General features: G+C 34.9%; 1 protein-coding gene across 18 annotated transcripts in view; it reads right to left on the reverse strand.

Annotated features, from left to right (window-relative positions):
• The window catches only part of ADGRL3 (adhesion G protein-coupled receptor L3), a 525,728-nt gene that overhangs the window by 8,060 nt on the left and 497,304 nt on the right, over positions 1-20,364 (reverse strand). For 3 of the 18 annotated variants that reach the window (XM_044681571.1, XM_044681570.1, XM_044681584.1), the window contains one exon: positions 1,181-1,309. The exons of the other annotated variants lie outside the window; for them this stretch is intronic. In XM_044681571.1, the coding sequence (XP_044537506.1) occupies positions 1,181-1,309 (129 nt within the window). The remainder of the gene's footprint in view (positions 1-1,180; positions 1,310-20,364) is intronic. 18 annotated transcript variants of the gene reach the window in all.

Consider the following 20,364-nt stretch of genomic DNA (forward strand, 5'->3'; position numbering starts at 1 on the left):
CCCTCTCTCCCTCTCTCTCTCTCTCTCTCTCTCTCTCTCTCTCTCTCTCTCTCTCTCTCTCTCTCTCCCCTGACAACAATATTGCAAATTTTGTACTTGCTGACTATTTCAGAGTGCATCTCAGGGCAAAAAAAGCAAAACCAAACCAAACCAAACAAAAAGATATCCAGTGATTATTATTTGGGGCACATAAACCTTAGGGAAAAATCTGTGGCAATATTTAAACACTATTCTTATTACAGCCAATAAATTCTAAATTGTACTCGATATTCAAAATTACCTATTAAGTTTTTTGTATGTACTGTTATTAAACGAATATGATCTGTGGGACATACTAGTCTAACAATAATTTCTAACCTTTTGAATATATGACTTTTCTGAGGTCTCCACAAATTCAATAAATACTTGGAAATCATTTGGATTTTGTATAAACCCTGTTATTTGATATGAATCAGTTTTTTCCCCCAAAAGCTCAGAAGGACTTAGAGATAATTTAATCTAACTCTCTAGTTTTATAGATGGGAAATCTGGAAATAGAGAGGTTGAGTTGCTTATCTTTATCACATATGTAGGACAGATACATATATCCTGACTCCTAACTTCTTTCCTCCACACTAATCTGTTTTTCCCTTAGAACTGGCTACATATTTATTGTATTTATTTCATCAAATTATTTTTACTCTTGTTCAGACTCACAGTTTCTTCTGTTACATCTACCTTATAGTTTAAAAAACTCTTTAAATTTTAGCTTTTTCATAAAAATAAAAATAACATATCATACACATGATTTTTCTCACTTACCTTAAGTATAATTTCCACTTCTCATAATGCATATATAATATATAAATTTATATATTTAATAAAGAAAAAAGTATTGACAAGAAAGGAATGTAGAATAACTGACAAACCACAAACCAATACAAAACAACAAAGAAAAACATATCTTGATGGAGCGGAGGTTTGTCTAGCACATGGAATCCATTCATTTACTGAGAAAAGCCTAGGGAAAATGGGAAAAAAAAATCTATCTAGATGAATGTGATAGGGAAGATCTTTGTATCTGTTTTCAAAACAAAGAAAAGACAGGAGAAAAAGAAAGAAAAATAAAACAAATGTGCCCCCAAAAGCCACACGAAAATGCGACTCTCACTCAAAAAAATGAAGATAAACTCGAGCACACCTTGTGTGTTGTACATGCTCACAGAAGGGTTGTTACAGACGGCCGGTTCCCCAAGCAATGTATTATAGGGATTGTTAGTGCCATGAGGACGAAGCAGAGCATTGGTTATAAGATGATTAGCCATGGCTCCTGGAGCAGCCCAATAGAAAGACAGGGAAAAAAAAAGGTCAATCAGGCAAATATGATTAAAAAAAAAAAAAAGAAAGAAAGAAAAACATTCAGAATGACAACAGTTGAAACAGTCTTGATTACAGGCAGCCAGCTTGTTAGACTTGAAAATACACGGCTCTAGAGCACAGACGTTTTCAACAAAGCACAGACCCAAGTGTGAAAGAACAAAAATGGTTCAAAATGCCAGGAAAGCCACATTGATGATACTTGCTTTCTCAAGGTATAAGCAAGGTTATGCTTCCATGCTTGTTAAAAGTAAATGAAACAAAATCCAACAGCCAAAATAAAGAAAAAATTATTTAGAAAGAAAGAGACTAACATAAAACAGTACATTCCTCTATCATAGAAGACATTGTTTTTTTTCTTTTTTTTTTCTTTTTTTTTTTTTTTTTCAGGGAAAGTGAACAATAGCAGAAAACAAAACTTTGTTTATTATGCATCCTTGCTCACATTTGGAGAGCAGTTGTTTTGAACAGGAAAGGAAATCTGGGCAGTTTTTTGATTTGTTTGCTTTTTAAGTCATGAAAAGAAACATCGCCAAAGTTGGTTAACCTCATACTAATGTTACATACATGAATAATATACAATAGGCACACTGGTTTCATAGGTTAAGGTTGTTTTGTTTTGTTTTTTAATCAATGTACACATACTAATTAAGTACTATATGAGTGTCTCATTTCACTAATTTTACTTCAAAATCGTAATTCTAAAAATAAAATCAGCATTTGGTTAGAAAATTAACCAATCACTTCAATTTGCCTAACGTTAGTTCAAAGTATCATAAAACAAGTTCTAGAAGGGAATTTAGAAGATATATAGGCCAGCCTATAATTTTTTGGTTAAGGAAAATGGGTCCCAAAGGGCTTAGTTGACTTGTCCCAAATAACATAGATGATAAATGGCAAAGGTAGATTATGAATCCAGGTTCTCTAAGTCCAACTCAGTCCATTAGTATTTATATATGTCTACCATATCTTAGGTCTTGTGTTAGATGCCAGGGATGGAAATATAAAGAACGAAATAATCCCTAATCTCAATGAGTTTACATTCTAATGGGTGAGATGAATTTAAAAAATAAGTATAGACAGAATAAATATAATGTTTTTCCATTGTACTGTGCTATCAATTAAAAATTATTAGTAAAATTTAGTACTTAGTCAATTAAAGTAAAATTTAGTAATTAGTAAAAAAAATCAGTAAAGGAATTTTAAAAAATTGGCCCTATTGTATTTTTATTTTGGTTATCTGATATACTCCTTGAGACCATAATGCCATGTTTTCTAAAGTTAGTAGTAGCATCTTCCCCAAGACCCAGAGCATTAGTCACTTCTCAAAAGCTGGACTGCTTGGGGGCAGCTGGGTAGCTCAGTGGTTTGAGAGCCAGGCCTAGAGACAGGAGGTCCTAGGTTCAAATCCGGCCTCAGACACTTCCCAGCTGTGTGACCCTGGGCAAGTCACTTGACCCCCATTGCCTACCCTTGCCAATCTTCCACCGATAAGTCAATACACAGAAGTTAAGGGTTTAAAATTAAAAAAAGAAAAAGAAAAAAAAAAGCTGGACTGCTTAAGCAATCCATTTTGACTAAAATTGCTTTGCTTTTCTGTTTGTTGCTATTGTTTCTGTTATTTCTTAAAGAAGGTTGATTTCAGTCCAAAGACAAGGATTTTTCCCCCTGCAATATTTGTTTTATACTGTTTTTGCTTCATAATGCCAAACAGATTTGACTGATATTTTCCCTTTCCATCTGGTTGTTTTGATATCATGTCAGGATAGCCAGAAGTAAAAACCTTGTTTTAGATCCTCTCATGAACAGATACACCTTGTTTTTTAATATGTTGCCAGATCAGGCTGCTACATTTCCATCTCACAAGTCAATTCACAGGAGAGAGCAAAGATCAAAGGAAAAACCTTTGTCAAACTTATTTAGAAAGTAACATTGAGTTAATTTGTGGGTGGAAGTATATATTTCAAATAAGAAGGAAAAATGAAAAAAGATGGTAATAAAAATACTAGATGAAGGCCAAAGAAATGCTACAAGAATCACATCTTAATTAGAGCGTGTATGATCCATATTAGATGAAAAAGATACTTAGGCAGATTTTTATCCCTATCAGAAAGCAGGAAAAGGGAGAAGCAAATGGTAATAAATTTATTTTTTCAGAGTAGAGTTCTGTATGATTAAAATTATTGTCAGTTTATAAGAAATAATTTTAATTTTTTTTTGAGAGAAGGAACATGTTATAATGAAAGAATAAAAGTGAATAGCCGTGGACTTCATAAAATGTAATTAGATGGACTTATAAAGTATGTGTATATGTTTTGAAAAGAATGTTACATCATTTTATTGTACATAAAGATCCTGTTAGCTATTTAGTGACATAGCTTTTAAATGCAATTTATGTTTTATTGTAGGAAAAAAATTCCCAATTACATTTTAATCTGGTTAGGGCCTTGTACTCAAAAGTCTTGGCCATGTGTTAAACACCTCTGATCTCAAGATTGAGTGACTTGCTCCAGGATCACCAATACAATGCATCACAGGCAGAACTTAAATCTGGGGCTTCCAGGCTCTGACTCAACTGTATAAACTATACTCATCTATCAGCTAAATCTGTCACTTAGGAGACACAAAAATAGGATGCTATTTTCCCATGTCCCAAATGGAGTATCAATATTTTCTGCTGAAAAGCTATCAAACTCTAAAAGAATGCCTTGATACTATTTATTTAATTTTATTTAAATTTATTTATTTAAATTATTAATTTAAATAACAGAACATCTCTTTAAAACTTAAAATTGTATAAATAAAGGGCTACACCTGAAGTTGAAGTGTTACAGACAAAAGCAAAGACTCAACTGTATGTTGAATTCCAAAGAATTGGAAATGCAACTTCTTCAGTGTTTAAGCCTTTGGTTTCAGCTGCTGTGATAGTGTGTCTCCTGATGGAAATAATGACATTTCAGATGTTTAAACTGTCCCTAAAAGTATTTGATTAGAAAGTTAAATCAGCTTAAACAACTAATAATGAGTTCAAGAAAACAAAATGGGAAGTCAGTTGTGCCTTTTCTGTGACATCACCAGAACTCTTCCTAAAATTTTGTTCATATAATGATAATCTGAGCTTCCTAACAGGATGCTTTTGAAAGCTGGATTTTACATTTTAGCCCTTACTTTTGTCTGGTCTCTTTCTTTTCCAAAGAAACATGATATTACTACATATTAGACCAAGTGAACTATTTGGAAAATAGGCAATAGGCCTTGTTCACATTGCATGCCACTATTCTTCCTTGAGATATATATATATAGATAGATATATAGGGCTTGAAAGATAAAATATTCCCTTGCCTTATATTTTTTTTTCTGTACTGATGTAAAAGAAGATGATCTGTGGTTTAGAATAAGGAAACAATTTTGTCTCCTGTAACGAACTGTAGCATGAACACTGAGCTGGGAGGAATCAAGCATAACCAAGAAGTAGATGACTCAATATTTCGGCTCCTGTGTTTATCACTCAATTTATTTAAGGCCTAGGATGTAAGAAAAAAAAGATTTAATCACAAAAAAGAAAAGATGAAATCCATGAGTGCAATTCTGATGATGCTTTTAAAAAATATATTAGTATAATGAGTTCTTTTTTTATATCTTTTCATGCCTACTACTCCAACTCCCACATTCTCTTCAATTATTTTTTCATCTAAAGAGAAATATATTATAACATTTTCTAAGCCACATCATTGGCCTGAGGTGAATCAGTGCTAAATATGATTTTTCTCTGTCTTCATGGTCCTGATACTGGGCAGTTAAGTTTAGAATGACCAATAACAATGGCACAAAAGCACTGCAGTATATAGGAATGCTTTAGATGGCAGTGATGGTTGAACAAAAAAAAAATATTCTGTGGCAGAAATACATCTTTTGTAGCAGCTTGTTCAAAAGGTCCTATTAAATCCTAGGGAATCAAAGGATCAGATGCTGGCCATTTGCTGCTATTAAGGCTTATAGATTTAAATCTGGAAGAAGCCTTGGAAGTCATATTATACTTGAGGAACCTCAAGCCCACAGAAGAGAAAATAGTTCCCCAAAGTCACTGAATGTCAAAATCTGATTTTAAACCCATGATCTCTGATTCCAAACTGAGCTCTTTTCTTTTTCTATACCAAGCTGCCTCCCTCCTTTTGAAGTGGCCAATCTGTTTGTTTAAATGGGAAACTACCTGAGAAACTGAAACATGGCACTGAAAGCCAAGGACCATTCTCCTTCCTCTTATCTTTTTCTATTAAGAACAACTCTCTGGAAACATAGTCTCAACTTAAGAGTTGTTGCTATTATTTATTGTTTCCTATCTTAAATCTTAGAGCCCACTTTAATAAATATGTAATTATTGCCTCAGCAATCAGCTTTGGTTCTGGAGATTATGATTCAAGTGAGGACTCAAGCAGCAAGAGCAGCAGAGAATATGCAGAATTTAGTGGTAGAAAGTGTTTGATTTCTAAAATTGTGAGTTCTAGTAGTTTGATGTAATGGGGGCGGGACTTGAGAGTAAGGGTGGATATGGAAGTTAATGTCAATTGATCCTCTGCTGATCTATAGACAGGGCATCTTCAGCTGGACCTACTTCTTTTAATCACTCTGTGGATCCTAAGGACTTGAAAGAATGTTGAGAGGTCAAACAGTACTTATTACTGACTAACTATTTAATTCCTCCAGACGAAGGCTAGCCATTTTATTTTATGGTTTCTATATTCTCTTTCATGTATTTTATTTCTGTGATTGTTTTATTTTGCTTTGTATCACTGTGTGGACTTTGCTTGCTTTCAACTGACCTCTGGATTATTTTTATGTAATTTGAACACAACCTCTTTTCCACCTTTTATTCATAAATTTGTTTTTTTTTGGTTTTTTTGTTTTGTTTGTTTCCAGGTATCTTGTACTTTACTTCTCCTCACAGAATATGATTTAGTTGTTTTTTGATTGTTTCTCCAGTTTACTCGGGTCACTTTGAGTTCTGATCCTATCTGCTAGGATGCCACCCCACCTATCTCTTCATTTCTCTTGCACTGAATGTCTGATTTATAAACTTCTAGCTTCTAGTGACTGTGAAATTACAGAGGACTTTAAAACACACCAGTGATTCCAGAGGGTCATCTGACTTAAACTAATAAAGTTAGCATGCTTGAAGACTCCATCTTGTGGGCTCTCCACACCAAACACATTAGGAATATGCCCCCAAATATTGGCCATCACCTGCATTTGTTAAAAGTCTTAAAGTCTAAAATGATACGGGAATTTTGGCATTATCAAAGAAAAAAGAAATTGTTTTCTTCTATTACTGAGAATGCTAATTATTAGGTACAATTATGTAAAGAGTCAAAGTTGTCTATGGACTAACCTTGAACAGTTTTCTTTATTCACTTTTCTGTAGAACAATCAATAAGGCCTGGCTAACTAGGCAATTCTATTAGGCTCTCTAGAGATGATTGACATAAGTAAATAAACAACACTTTGGAAACATTAAATGGTACCTGAATACCAGCTAATAATAACAGTAAGGAGGAAAAAAAACCCTCTTAACCCATAATTAACAGAAGTAATAAGCTCAAATTGTGGCCTGAAAATTGGTTCTGTAAAAATAGCTATCCTTTCATCAGCTGAGATGCTCCCTATGTGTATTCTAGTCATACCTGCTTCCTTTGCTGACAGAAACAAGTGTTGGCCCTGCAATAAAGCTATGGAAGAGCAATTAGCATTCTATTCTAAATACAAGCATCTTCAACAAAACTGTCAGCTACATTCCAACAGCAGGATTTTTATTTCTGGAAGAAAAAAAAGAGATAAACACAGCTTGATTGTTCAGATTACAGGTTCAAGTAGAGGAGTTGGCAGGTAGGGGAAATTGTTCTGACATAACCTGAGAAGATCAAATTCTCAAGATCATATTTTAACTGATAAAGAATTCACACAGAACCTTGTAATGTCACTTTTCCCCTTATATTTTAAAACTGTAAAACTATAATCATACTTAAAGGTTTTTGCCATAAATAGATTATGAATGAATGAATGAATGACTTCTGAATGGAAGATTTTTTTTAACAAATATACATACTAATACAAATAAATGTAGAGAGACTTTGAGTGAATGTGTGATTACTGACTGGAATATATATGTGTATGCGTATATGTGCATGTATGTGTATATCAGGCTAGATTTTCCCAAAGTATGTCTTGCAACAAAAACATTTTTCTTCTGGTAGAATTTCAATGGATTTTTTTTCTTTACACACAAGAGGTCCCTCAATGAAGGCATCATTCAATGCCACTGCAGAATGATAAATTTAATTGAGACTTACATATCTAAAGAGAAGATTCATGCTTTTAAAAACTTTGAAAGAAAGCAAAGAAAGATAAGAAGAGTTACATGTCAGTTGAAACTATATTTTATCATTCGAAAATATAATTTGAACAGCCTCTTCTTCCTGACAGCAGGCTAACAAAGTTATACTGAAAGCCTTTAAGGTAATTTGAAACATCTCCTTGATTTATTTAGTGGACATCATAAAAGAAATATTTTCATTTACTTTTTTCATATTTGGTGGGGAGAATTCATTCCTCTTCAAAACATCAATGGATTAACTAAACCATTAAAAATGATCATCTAATTATTCCTTTTATTCATTTATTATTCTCTGCTATTACTCTGCTATGCCCAGGATATGAAAGATACAAAAATTAAATAATAAAATAATGTTCAACACAAGGACTTAAATTCTGGAAGGGGAAATATAAAAATCTAGAAATCCATATGAATATCATTTAACCATTAGATGAATATATATTACAAATTTTGGTGTACTCAGCCACTGCTAGTCATGTAATTTTATGTAAACATGCATATTTTTGATATTTTTCAATTTTTCCTCTTTTAATATAGACTGTTACTTCACATTCTTTACAAATGTTGTTATAAGTAAAAATGACTGTTTAGGTTATTAACCGATGTCTTTTTAAAAGATATTTTTAGCTCAACAACATTGGTAATTGTAGGATACTAACTAATGTATAAACTTAAAAGGAAAACAAATCAGACAGCTTTCTGTCCTTGAGTAACCTATAAGGGAGAATTAAAGTATTTTGAAAAGTTTTTAAGCCTGGAAGACATCTTCAGATCATCTAGGGAGAAAGGCAAATGTAAGGCACTCATGTTTACAGTTCTTTTTATTGAAATAAATGAGGCTTTATCATATTATTGGACAAAAGTGTCAAGTATTGCAAAGTAGTAAAATTCTAGCTAGAATTCTTCTTATTATTATTGTTCTTGTTCTTCTTGTTCTCTTTCTCCTCTTTTTCCTCCTCCTTTTTCTCTGTTTTTGTCTCTCTCCCCTAGTGAACTATCTCTACCTGGCCAGGCCTCAGTTTAATGAAGCAACTCTCTCCACTCCTCCATACACCTTCATTTTCAGTTTTTGTTAAAATTATAATCCTTTCCACTTACCCTCAAACTTGCATTGTCTCCTGTCCCTTTACTTTTTTTTTTCAAACATTTATTAATATTCATTTTTAACATGGTTACATGATTCATGCTCCTCCTTTCCACTTCACCCACCCGCACTCCCCCCACCCATGGCCTATGCGCATTTCCACTAGTTTTGTCATGTGTCCTTGATCAAGACCAATCACTTTCTCTCTGCCTTCCAAGTGGACAGTTAGTGCTCATGATGGGAAGTTTGGACCTTTACTCTTGCTCCTATACTACATATGTGCATTATAACAAAAGCCTTCTAAAAAGAAATTAATATTTGGTCTTTTTATTGAGCTGAGTAAATCATTTTATAGTTATTTTAATATTATTTAAAATTTTATTTAATACATAGTCTCAAAAATAGTTCTTCTCCCTTGAGAGTGTTGAATTCTCATGTAGTCAAATGGACTCTTTCCCTTTCCCCCCCCCCCCCTTTTAAGATTAAGAAATTAAGATCTGGAATTAGTGTTAGGACTAGAACCCAAAACTCTTGCTCCCAATCTAGGGCTCTGACCTCTGTTCCATACCCCTTTTGTCTCTTGATTTCCATGTGATATCTGTGTTCCTAATTCTGTTCTTCAGTGTCTTAGGAAGAGGACTCTTATGGCCAGTGTCTGATATTTATGACCTCAAATTCCATGAATAATGATGAAAATGAGGTGACAGTACTTGCATTTATATAGTGCTTTGAGGGATCTCAAAGTTCTTTACCTTTCTTATTTAATTCTCATAAAAAGCATGTGAGGTTTGTGCTGTTACTAGCCACATTATTGGGTGAGGAAGCTAGCACTGAGAGAGATTAAGTGATTGTCCTGTGTTATATAGTTGAGTCTGAGGCAGAATTAGAATTCACATTTTCCTAACTCCAATTCCAGTGCTCTCTTTACTGCATATTATTATTATTATTATTAATATTATTTGCTTGGCCAGAGACAGGCTCACTCCAAAAGATTCAGAGCAAGAGATTCTCAGTGGGCTTCCACTCTTATCCATCCTTGCCTACTTGTTTGTCTTTGCAGGGGCTCCCTAGGATGAAAAATCTGATTTTAATGTCAGGAACAACTTAGTAGGGTATGAAAGCCTGATTTAACAACCTCATGACTAAGCCAAGTTGTGGGACTACAAGAGTGTGGTTGTTCTTGCTTTCAGGTAGCTGAAACTTTAGTGGATAGACATCTTCCATTTCTTCTCCTCACCTCTTTCCCAGAATCCCTAATTTCCTTCCATGCTCAATTCCAGTCCAGCTTCTACTTAAAACCTTCCTGAATTTCCCTAGTTGGTGCTCTCCCTGTCCTCTTGTATGTCATATTGACTTCTCTGTGTTTGTGCTGTTTCCCTAATAAAATAATGGCTCTTTGAGGACAGGGACTTTGCCATCCTCATCCTTATATCTCCAGCGTCTAACACACAGTGACATGCCCAAGGTAGATGCTTTGTTGAACTGAACTGAAAAAGGACTACAGTAGATAGGAATCCTAGAGATACTCCTGAAGTGTAATTGTAAAGAGATTGACAAAAGTGCTAATCAGATAACTGGGGCAACTTAATGTCATAGCATAAGACTCCATGTAGGCTTCTGTGGAAGAGATAAATAAGGGGGGGAAAAAGACTGGAATAAAAGAATGGAAAATTCATTCCTGGGGGAAAGAAGCTTAGGTATTTGGAGGAGGAAATGCTGAGATTTGCTAAGTCAGAGTGTGCTGGGTGCACATGACAAAATATGTGAGAAAACAAACAAACAAATAACCAACTATGGAAGTCAAGTCTGGAAGCTTCACCAGAAATTACTGTTTGGATGATGGAGGGGTGACCCCTGGATGTCAAATAAGTATTTAAAATACCAGGCAAAGGGAGGAAACAGAAAAGAGAAGAGGTACGATCTTATCACTGGAAAACTCACTCTAGGTTAGTATGAGATATATTGCTTGAATTATTTGCCTTTCATGCTTTCAAAGATATCAGCAGGGGGGCAGGTAGCTGGCTTAGTAATTGAGAGCCAAGACTACAGATGGAAGGTCCTGGGTGCAGATTTAGCCTCAGGCATTTTCCAGTTCTGTGACCCTGGGTAAGGCATTTAACCCCCATTGCCTAGCCCTTACTGCTTTTCTGCTTGGACACCAACATGCAGTTTTGATTCTAAAATAGAAGATACAGGTTTTTTTAAAATCGGACAAAATAACATGCACACATACATACATACCAACACACAACCGTGTGTGCAGATACTCAAAAAGGAAGATTCTAAAGACAAATATCTAAGTTAAGCTTTCAAGTAAAGCCATCTGACATGAAAGAAGCCGCCAAAAGCAGAAAGGACTGTTTTGTGTTTAGGTCATTAAACTGAATCTGAGACCTGTCCTTTGCTACATTTCTGGGAAGGTTTTAAAACATCTGAGAAAATGCAGTTCAAAACATTTTCATTCTACTTACTCACTCAATTAATGTAATTATAAAGTGACGGGGGGCCCCATTTGTTAACAGAAAAAATATCCCCAAACATTTCAATAGCTCTGTGGTCATGAATGAGCAAGGTGGCATCTTTATTTATCTAACTAAGTAGGCACTTTTAATAGCCAACAAAGTTCAATTATTGAATCAGGTAGGAGCTGGACCTGTGATTTCACTTTCATGGTGAACTCTCAGGTGAAGAAATTTCTTGAACCAATGTTGGTGGGCACCTTAGCTGCCGTTTATAATCTTAGAGAGTTGCCCTTCAAGTTTCAGCAACTTACTTAGTGTTACACAACACAATCAGTATATGTGGAGGCATAATTTGAGCCCTGGTCTTTTTGGTATACTACACTATCATCTTTTTTCCAATCAAGTTGCTACTTTCTATCTACTTTTATACAGAATCGAGGCTATAGAATATCTGTCTTGAAGTGTAGAAGATGTGAGGTTAAATTCTGCCTCAGATACTTACTAGTTGTGTGACCCATAAATGGCCAGCCATTTATATTATCTGAGCCTCAGTTTCTTCATCTGTAAAATGGGTATAACATGCCTTTCATTTTTATCATGAAGATCAAATAAGATCACATAGATAAAAGAACTTTGCAGACCTCGAAGATCTATATAAATATATTATTTTTAACAATTTAATTTTGAGAACAAATTATTATTCTACATATATATTAATATCAAAATGCAGTAGAAATTCCATAAAATAATTCTTCCTGTACTCTTTAAAATTAAATCTAATACTTCTTAAGGAAGTTTTTCTTTATGTTTCAGTTATATACATGACCCTTAGTGAATGCAGTCTAGTGCATGGTGAGCACCTTTTAGAAGTGGTATTAGCTTTATGATGATGGTTCTATCAGACATTTTCAAGAATTAGTTAGAATTAGAGTTGCAGTCTATGATCATACTGATTTTGGTCTCATTTGGTTAAATTAAAAAAATAGTTGTTAAAAAAACACCCCCAAAACAAGATTATAGGGACAGCTTGGCGGCTCAGTGGATTGAAAGCCAGGTCCAGAGACAGGATGGAATAGGTTCAAATTTGGCCTCAGATCCTTCCTAGCTTGGTGACCCAGGGAAGCCACTTAACTCTCATCACCTGGCCCTATCTGTTCTTCTGCCTCAGAACCAAAACAAAATATTGATTTTAAGATGGAAGGCAATGGTTTTAAAAAATAAAAGAAATAAAACAAAACACACATGTCTATAGAGGACTTATATTTGTAGTGAAAAAACAATTATTTATGTTAGATTTTTAAAATACACAGGAGCAGTCCAAACAATGTATTATAAGAGAATTTGGAAAAAGAAGCATCATTTCTGGGTCTAGGAGTGAGAGAGGGATGAAGAACAACAAAAACAAAATCATGAAAGCAGTGGTACCAGATCTGGGCCTTGAAGAAAAGGAAGGATTTGAAAAGATGGCCATATGAAGGGAATATATTCTAAGCATATTCAGTAGTTGTTTGCAAATGTAAAAGAGAGTCAGTAAAAGAATGAGGAAAAATATTGTGTCCTTATGACTGATTGGATAGGAATTACAGAACACATGGGAGAGAGAGAGAGCATAGGATGAAATAGAGCTTTTAAAAGTCAGTTGGGGTCAGTTTAGAGGGCCTGGAATGCCACAGAAATTGATTTTGTTTGGAATATAATGAGAAAGTATTGATATTTTGTGGCAAAGAAATAGCATGGTCCGACCTACACATTAATGGAATTACTTTGGCCATGGTATAATGGCTATATTGGAGAGGGAGACTGGAGACAAGGAAACCAGTTACATGCCTATTGCCCTAATTCATGTGATAGGCAGTGAAGACCTGAACTCAGACAGTTATATTGGGAGTAGAAAAGAGAGAAGATAGGATTGAGATTGAGGAAGTCAAATGGAGAGATCTGACAGGTGATTGGATGAGGTTTCAAGCCTGAGTGTTTAAGAGACTGATGATGCCTTCATTAGAATCACAGAGTTGGGGAAAGCCATAGTTCTGGGGGAAGAGAATAAGTTTAATATCTGGATATATTGAGTATTATATACTGGTCTCAATTCTATGTGGAAATATTTAAGGGATGGGAAGGAATGTGAGAGTGGTTCAGAGGAGTTGACAGCTTTTGAGCCACTACAAAGAAGCAAAAGAAAAAAAGAGAAAGGTCACGGCCTTTAGAAGAAAGAAAGAAGATCAGGAGAAGGAGCCATAAGCAAGCAGAGATAGAAAAAAAATTGGAATAGTGTAATATTTCGTAATATAGGTTAACAGAGGTTCTTAAATTTTCTTGTTCTGGATCACTTTGACAGTGTTGAAGCCCCTGGGATTCTCAGAATGATATTTTTAAATGTACAAAATAAAATGTATAGGATAATAAAGAAAGCCAAGCATGCTGAAATATATGTTTATGCATATATATGTGTGTTTGTATATGTATGTAATTAAAAAAACAAATTGACAGAGCCCAAGTTAAGAACAATTGAGTGAAAATATTACAAAGGAGGGACACATCAGCATTATGTTGAATTCTGCAGAGAGGTCAAGGAGAATGAGGAGAAAAAAGACCAATAGAGTAGACAATTAGGAGTAAATTTTAAGGCTCAGCTCAAATGCCATTTCCATGGTGATGCCTTTCCAGATCTCCTCAGTTAATTCTCTCTCCCTACTCAAATTATTTTATCTTAATTTACAGCATTAGCTGACATGATGTAGTTCTTAAAACATTCATATGACAGCACCTTAACATTTCAATCTGCTTTATATATGTTATCTCACTTTAGACTTTCTATATTTTGTCAAATAAGTTCTCTAGATGTTATTTTCATTTTGCAGATGAAGAAACTGAGGCTCAGAGAAGTACTTTGACTTTGGAGGTCAAATATGAAACTACATCTTCCTAATTCCAAATCTTACACTCTGCATTATTTCCTCTTTTAACTATATACTTTATCCACCAAGAGAATGTAAAATCTTTGAGGAGAATGACACTTTTTGTCTGTTGTTTTTTTCCTTTAGATGTCTAGCATCTAACAAATAAGTCTTGTATATAGTAAGAGTTTTTAAAAAAATTTTTTTTTAAACCCTTAACTTCTGTGGCTCATAGGTGGAAGAGTGGTAAGGGTGGGCAATGGGGGTCAAGTGACTTGCCCAGGGTCACACAGCTGGAAAGTGTCTGAGGCCAGCTTTGAACCTAGGACCTCCCGTCTCTAGGCCTGACTCTCAATCCACTGAGCTACCCAGCTGCCCCTATAGTAAGAGTTTTAAAATTTTTTTTGGGGGGGGAGGGAGGTGAATTAAATTGGTGACTTGGAGAATAGTTTCTATTAGAAGGCTATGGGAGGAAATCCAATTTCTAGTATGAAATTAAAATATTAGGAAGTCACAATGCCTCTGAGAAACCAAAGACATTTAAAGAACAAGAACATTTATCCTGAAAATCATTTGTTAGTTACTGGGGATAATTTCAAAGTTATATATCATCAGTGTTCACAAGTCAATATTTTAATGTTGCTCTTTAAAGCATTGCTACAGGAAGTTGAACCATTTTTTGAATCATTATTTTTAAAAAAAGAACATTTTCCTCATTTCTAGAAAAATGTACCTAAAGAATTACATTTTTAGTTTCTTCACTAAAAGTTTTGTGAACATCATTCAATTTTGATAGCTCAATTCAAACTTTTATGACTGAAAAGATCCATTTATCATGGTTTTGGATTAATCCTAAATTCAGTACTAGATATAACACTGACAAATGTGTGTGTGTGTGTGTGTTGAGCCAGCCTATATATGCAAATGGAATATTTAGGCCAGTATTAAGAGAAAACCAAAAGTTAGGGTTTAGAGAGCAAATGAGAGCAATCACTCCCTCTGAGTTTGCAGGTCTTGGTTTATTCTTTAAATTGTTATTTTGTTATATGAAAAATTATCAGAATTATTGTTCCATAAATCTTAGATGAGTATATATATCACTGTCTTGGCACATATCAGGATGCATAACTCCCTTTAGATTCAATCTGGAATTTCTGGGTCACAGTACTAATAAGACGGCAGTCTAAATATTTTCTGATTCCCCACTATACCTTTCATGCCACTCCAAAACAGAAATCATGTGTCCAAGATAGAATTTTAGCTGTCTCCATGGTCTAGAATATCAGGAATCCAAAAGAAGGTAAAACAAACCAACTCATCAACTGACATCTCGAGATCATTCAGCATCCTTGTCCTACCTTCTATGCTACTGACAGTAACAGCAAGGCTGTACTCTTTGACTCAAGGAAGTAACATATGGACTTACAACAAAACCCGAGCCTACACCCTTCCTCTTTCCAAGAAAAAAAGTGAGCACCAGCAGCATTCCAGGGGCATAAGTTTGTTTGGATCATGCAGCCAACCAGTGCTGCAGCAGGCTATTGACTTTGCTTCAGAAGGTCTTTGCAGGAAAGCAGATGGAGAGGAAAAGGGACAGGATATGTCCTATATGAGCTCTAAATAGAGCTCAGTAACATATCTCACTGCCCCCTCTCCTCCTCCCAGAGCTTCAAAATACTGAAACCAAATGTGATAATTCTTGGCCAGGGAAATGAAGAATGAAGGGAACAGGGCAAAGCTCTGTCTGTGGGGTAAGCACCCCAAAGTCATGTGGACAGAGACCTAAACTTGTCAACTCTGACCACCTCCCTCACCCCCCCCCCCAATTTGGAAAAGTACTGAGATGTTTTAAAAACCAGCCCTCAAGGGAATTACCATCAGAAGGGAGGGAGTCATTAAAAAACAAAATAAAACAAAACAAAAAACAGCCCAATATGGGAGAGGGGGAAGTCTAGAATTATCAAAGATCCTAGAAAGAAGAAAACTCAAATAACTTGAAAAGATAAACAGGGAAAACATTAACAACATAAAGAAATATGGCCTCCATATCTAGTAAATGAGCTCAGGCTTATATAAGTAAATATTGCAAAACAAAGGAAAATGATCTTCCCATATAATATGAGAAGAACATGGAACTGTTCTTGAATGGTTCAGAAGATTAACTTGTGGGGGCAGCTGGGTAGCTCAGTGGAGTGAGAGTCAGGCCTAGAGACAGGAGGTCCTAGGTTCAAACCCGGCCTCAGCCACTTCCCAGCTGTGTGACCCTGGGAAAGTCACTTGACCCCCATTGCCCACCCTTACCAATCTTCCACCTATGAGACAATACACCGAAGTACAAGGGTTAAAAAAAATAATAATAAAAGATTAACTTGTAGTGATCAAGTTTGGTTAAAGGTGGCATTTTGACTTTTCCTCTTATCCTCTTAAAATAGGAATTTCTCTACTATTATAATTAAATATATACATCTGAGACACAAAATATTTAACCTGTGGCTATATAACTGCTTATAAAAGAAACATAGAGGGCATAAAAATGGTCTGTGATACTGTAGATTCTTTTGCACCTTAAGATCTTTGGCCCTGTGATATATACCAAAATCATATTTTTCATCATATCATGCAATGCTGAGGCAATAGATTAGGACTTATGAGCAATCACAGAATTAAATAAAAATTTAAACTTCCTTTCTTCTAGATTGGCTACCTCCTTCATTATTTTTCTCACAATTCTCTTTGGCAAAGTATACATTTAATGACAATCTATTGATAAAAGTGAAAATTTTCCTGATTTATTAGCTTTTTTGGATTAAACAGACTAGAATTAATTCCTGTTTTCCCTAATGTGGGTAGTTTAGCATAGGCAGATGCAAGTTAATATAATCTTTTTAGAAACAAGATTTTTTTGAATTTTGTTTTGTTTCCTAAAATGCCTCATTTATTCAAAGTTTTATGTCTCTGCCACTTAAGTAACTGTGTGGTCTTAGGTAGGTCACATAATGTCTCTTAAATTCAATTTTTTAAATCTGTTAAACGAGATTGATATTACTTATATTAGCTTTTGGGAGGGTCAGATGAAAGAATATACATAACATTTTGAAACTATAAAGCATTATATAAATGTCAGTCATTATTTTATGTGACAGCTATTTTTTTTTTTGTCTAAGATTAGTTGAATAGCCTATGAAAAAAGACAAAATTTGATTCCCAAAGTTACAGGCTCCATGTAGCTAGCATATTGTAAAGATATATTTAAGATTTAGAAAATTCTAAAGCAACTCTAAATTAACTTTGAGTCAATGATGATGAATAATAATTAATATTGGTTCAATTAAATTACCTTGCTACAGAAAAAGTCTATTGTTCATGAAATCAGTGATAAGACAATAACAAAAATATAGAACTAGAACATACCATTACTTCTGGAGCTCAAAAAAAAGTGCCAAATACTTGACTCAGCCAATCTATTCTATAAACAATTATCTCTAATTGGTTTTCTTCATTAGATCCTGCAAGGGGAAGTACAAATTAAGGCAGCATGATAAAAGAGAAAGAGTAATGATTTAACAAACATTACCAGAAGATATCAGCAGTGATGCAGTATTGAGAGGAATGGGTTACCTTTCTATATTTGTGCTTTTGACCTATTCCTCAAATGTGTATGCCTGATCCTTGATCCCTACATATAGCTATTATTCTTATTATGGTTGTGCATCTTTGTAGGAGCACAAGTTCAAGATATCTGGGAAGAATACCTTTTTATAATATTTAGCATGATGCCATTTAATTAAATGTGTTTACTTTGATATACATGCATCTTCTGGTTGGCTAGTTAAAAGAGACACAGGAGGTAGGGATTCATGAACTATGGTTTAGAGAGGATTTTGACCCACAAAGGAACCTGAGGCAGCTTTTGGGTATTGGCAACACTAACTGCTACATATGGATTTAGAGTATATATGAACTTAGGGTCATAGCATTATATATGTGTATGTGTATAAATATATATGTATATTATAGAACAGTATAAAAGGAACAAAGAGCAGAATGGGATAATATTTAATAAAAATGTACTTATTTTAAAAATTGACTTATGCCCCTTTTATAATAACATTAATTTGAAATCAAAATAGAAAATATTTTGATTTGTAAATGATCATTTCCCTGCACCACAATTTTTAATTTATAGTATCAAAAAAGGATATCTTGGGGGCAGCTGGGTAGCTCAGTGGATTGAGAGCCAGGCCTAGAAACGGGAGGTCCTAGGTTCAAATCTGGCCTTAGACACATCCCAGCTGTGTGACCCTGGGCAAGTCACTTGACCCCTATTGCCTACCCTTACCACTCTTCTACCTTGGAACCAATACACAGTATTGACTCTAAGAAGGAAGGTAAGGGTTTAAAAAAAAAAAAAAACAGGATATCTCCAGTAAGTGGTGTAATGCAAGGTGGCTAACAGAAACTTTTTGCTTCTGTAATTTCTAACGGTCACAAAAAGTCAGTTAAACATCTTAGAATCTTCAGAAAGTCAGTTAGGACTTGAAACTATAAATAGAGATGAAGTTCCAACTGACGAGGCTTTTGCCTTCTGGTTTTCGCTGTGGCTGGAGGCTTTTGCTTTTGCTTAGCCTGTTGGCTTAGACTTTTCGGCTTGGCTTTGACCTAATTGCTTCAGCCTTAGCCTGTGCTTATCTTGTCTTGGGGAAATTTAGACCTATCTCATTTCTCTGGACCTCTCCCTGATCTCCCCATCCATATCCCTACCCTTCCTCTGAATTTCCTGTGGGTCCTGGGTGGAAGGGAGGGCTTGGTGATTAGACATTGTGGGTTTTAGTTTCTATAGACAAGTAGAGTATCCTCAAATAAGTTACCCCTAGTTTTAGTGATTTAATAAGGACTTTATTTAAAAGGCAATCAAATCTCCCTACTGGGAGAGCCGGACTCTCTCAGTCTAAACCTCTCCTGCGATCCATCCCCACCCCCCCATCACCCCTCTCCCTAGCAGCAGTTAGAAAATCCTGAACCTCTTCCCTCTGACTAACCTGAGATTAATAAATCCCCTTGTTACCTACTCAAAGCCACTGGTGAATCATTGTATCAAAGATTGTGGCAAGGGATAAAAAGGGAAAGAATCATTTTCTTTTTATTTCTTGAGAGAACTGGGGGTATCCATCTTGGCAGGAAGTACCTACCCGAGACTTCCTCCAGACATCAGTTTGACTGACAGGGAGGAGCCCTTCGACTCCTCCCTCAAGAGTCTTTGGAAACTAACAAGAGAAACCTTCCAGCCAAACCTAAACATTTCTTATTGGCCCTAATTTCCTCCCGGTATCCTCTGTCTCAAGACTCTGGGAATAAACCTGTTTGAGCTGTCCTCTCCTACATACCCCATTTCCTTTATCTCCTATATATCTTCCCGTACCTTCATTCCTTCTCCAATCACCTTATAATAGCCCTATATCCCCTTTATCCTTCCTCACACCCAAATTGTGTTCATTGACCCATTCCGATTGCCTTATTTACTTTTTATAACAGTGGTAAAATCTAATAAAACAGTTAAAAAAGAATTCTTTCTATGGGGAAAGCTTTAGGCAGAAAATGAATAGCATTGGGGCTTGATTTTAAAAATTGGGCAAAATTTTAGAAACCTGAGAGAGTATGCAAGAGTTAGTATTTAAAGCAAATGTTTAAAAGAATCAAAGACATGTTAATATCATATTTTTAAAAAATATTCCATTTCTAATATCCAATGGACTATGTAGAGCAGAGTATACTGATTCTTACAGATTGGAAATCATAACTGAAGATTTTCTCTTTCTCCTTTCTTCCTTCCTTCCATTCTCATCTGTTTGAATCTACATAACTATGTGCTCTCTGTCTCTGTCTCTCTGTCTTTCAGTCTATCTGTCTCTCTCTCCAGTCTGAATAGAGAATCCTTTCTGAAAATGACTAAATTTAATTTGGGTTTAGAATCAGGACATAACAGGGTTTTTTTTTCTTCAGTTTCCTTACTCAGATTCTCATTTTTTCAAGCTGCATTGAATTTTCTTGGTTCATTGTTGAGGAATATGCAATAATAAAGAACAGGGACATTTTAATATTTTGAATATGTTATTCAAAGATTGGAAGGTGTTATCACATTTGTACATCAGGAAAAAGAAATGGTGATAAATACTTGAT

The sequence above is a fragment of the Gracilinanus agilis genome, chromosome 6 (assembly GCF_016433145.1).
Source record: "Gracilinanus agilis isolate LMUSP501 chromosome 6, AgileGrace, whole genome shotgun sequence".
In the NCBI taxonomy this organism is placed as follows: Eukaryota; Metazoa; Chordata; class Mammalia; order Didelphimorphia; family Didelphidae; genus Gracilinanus; species Gracilinanus agilis.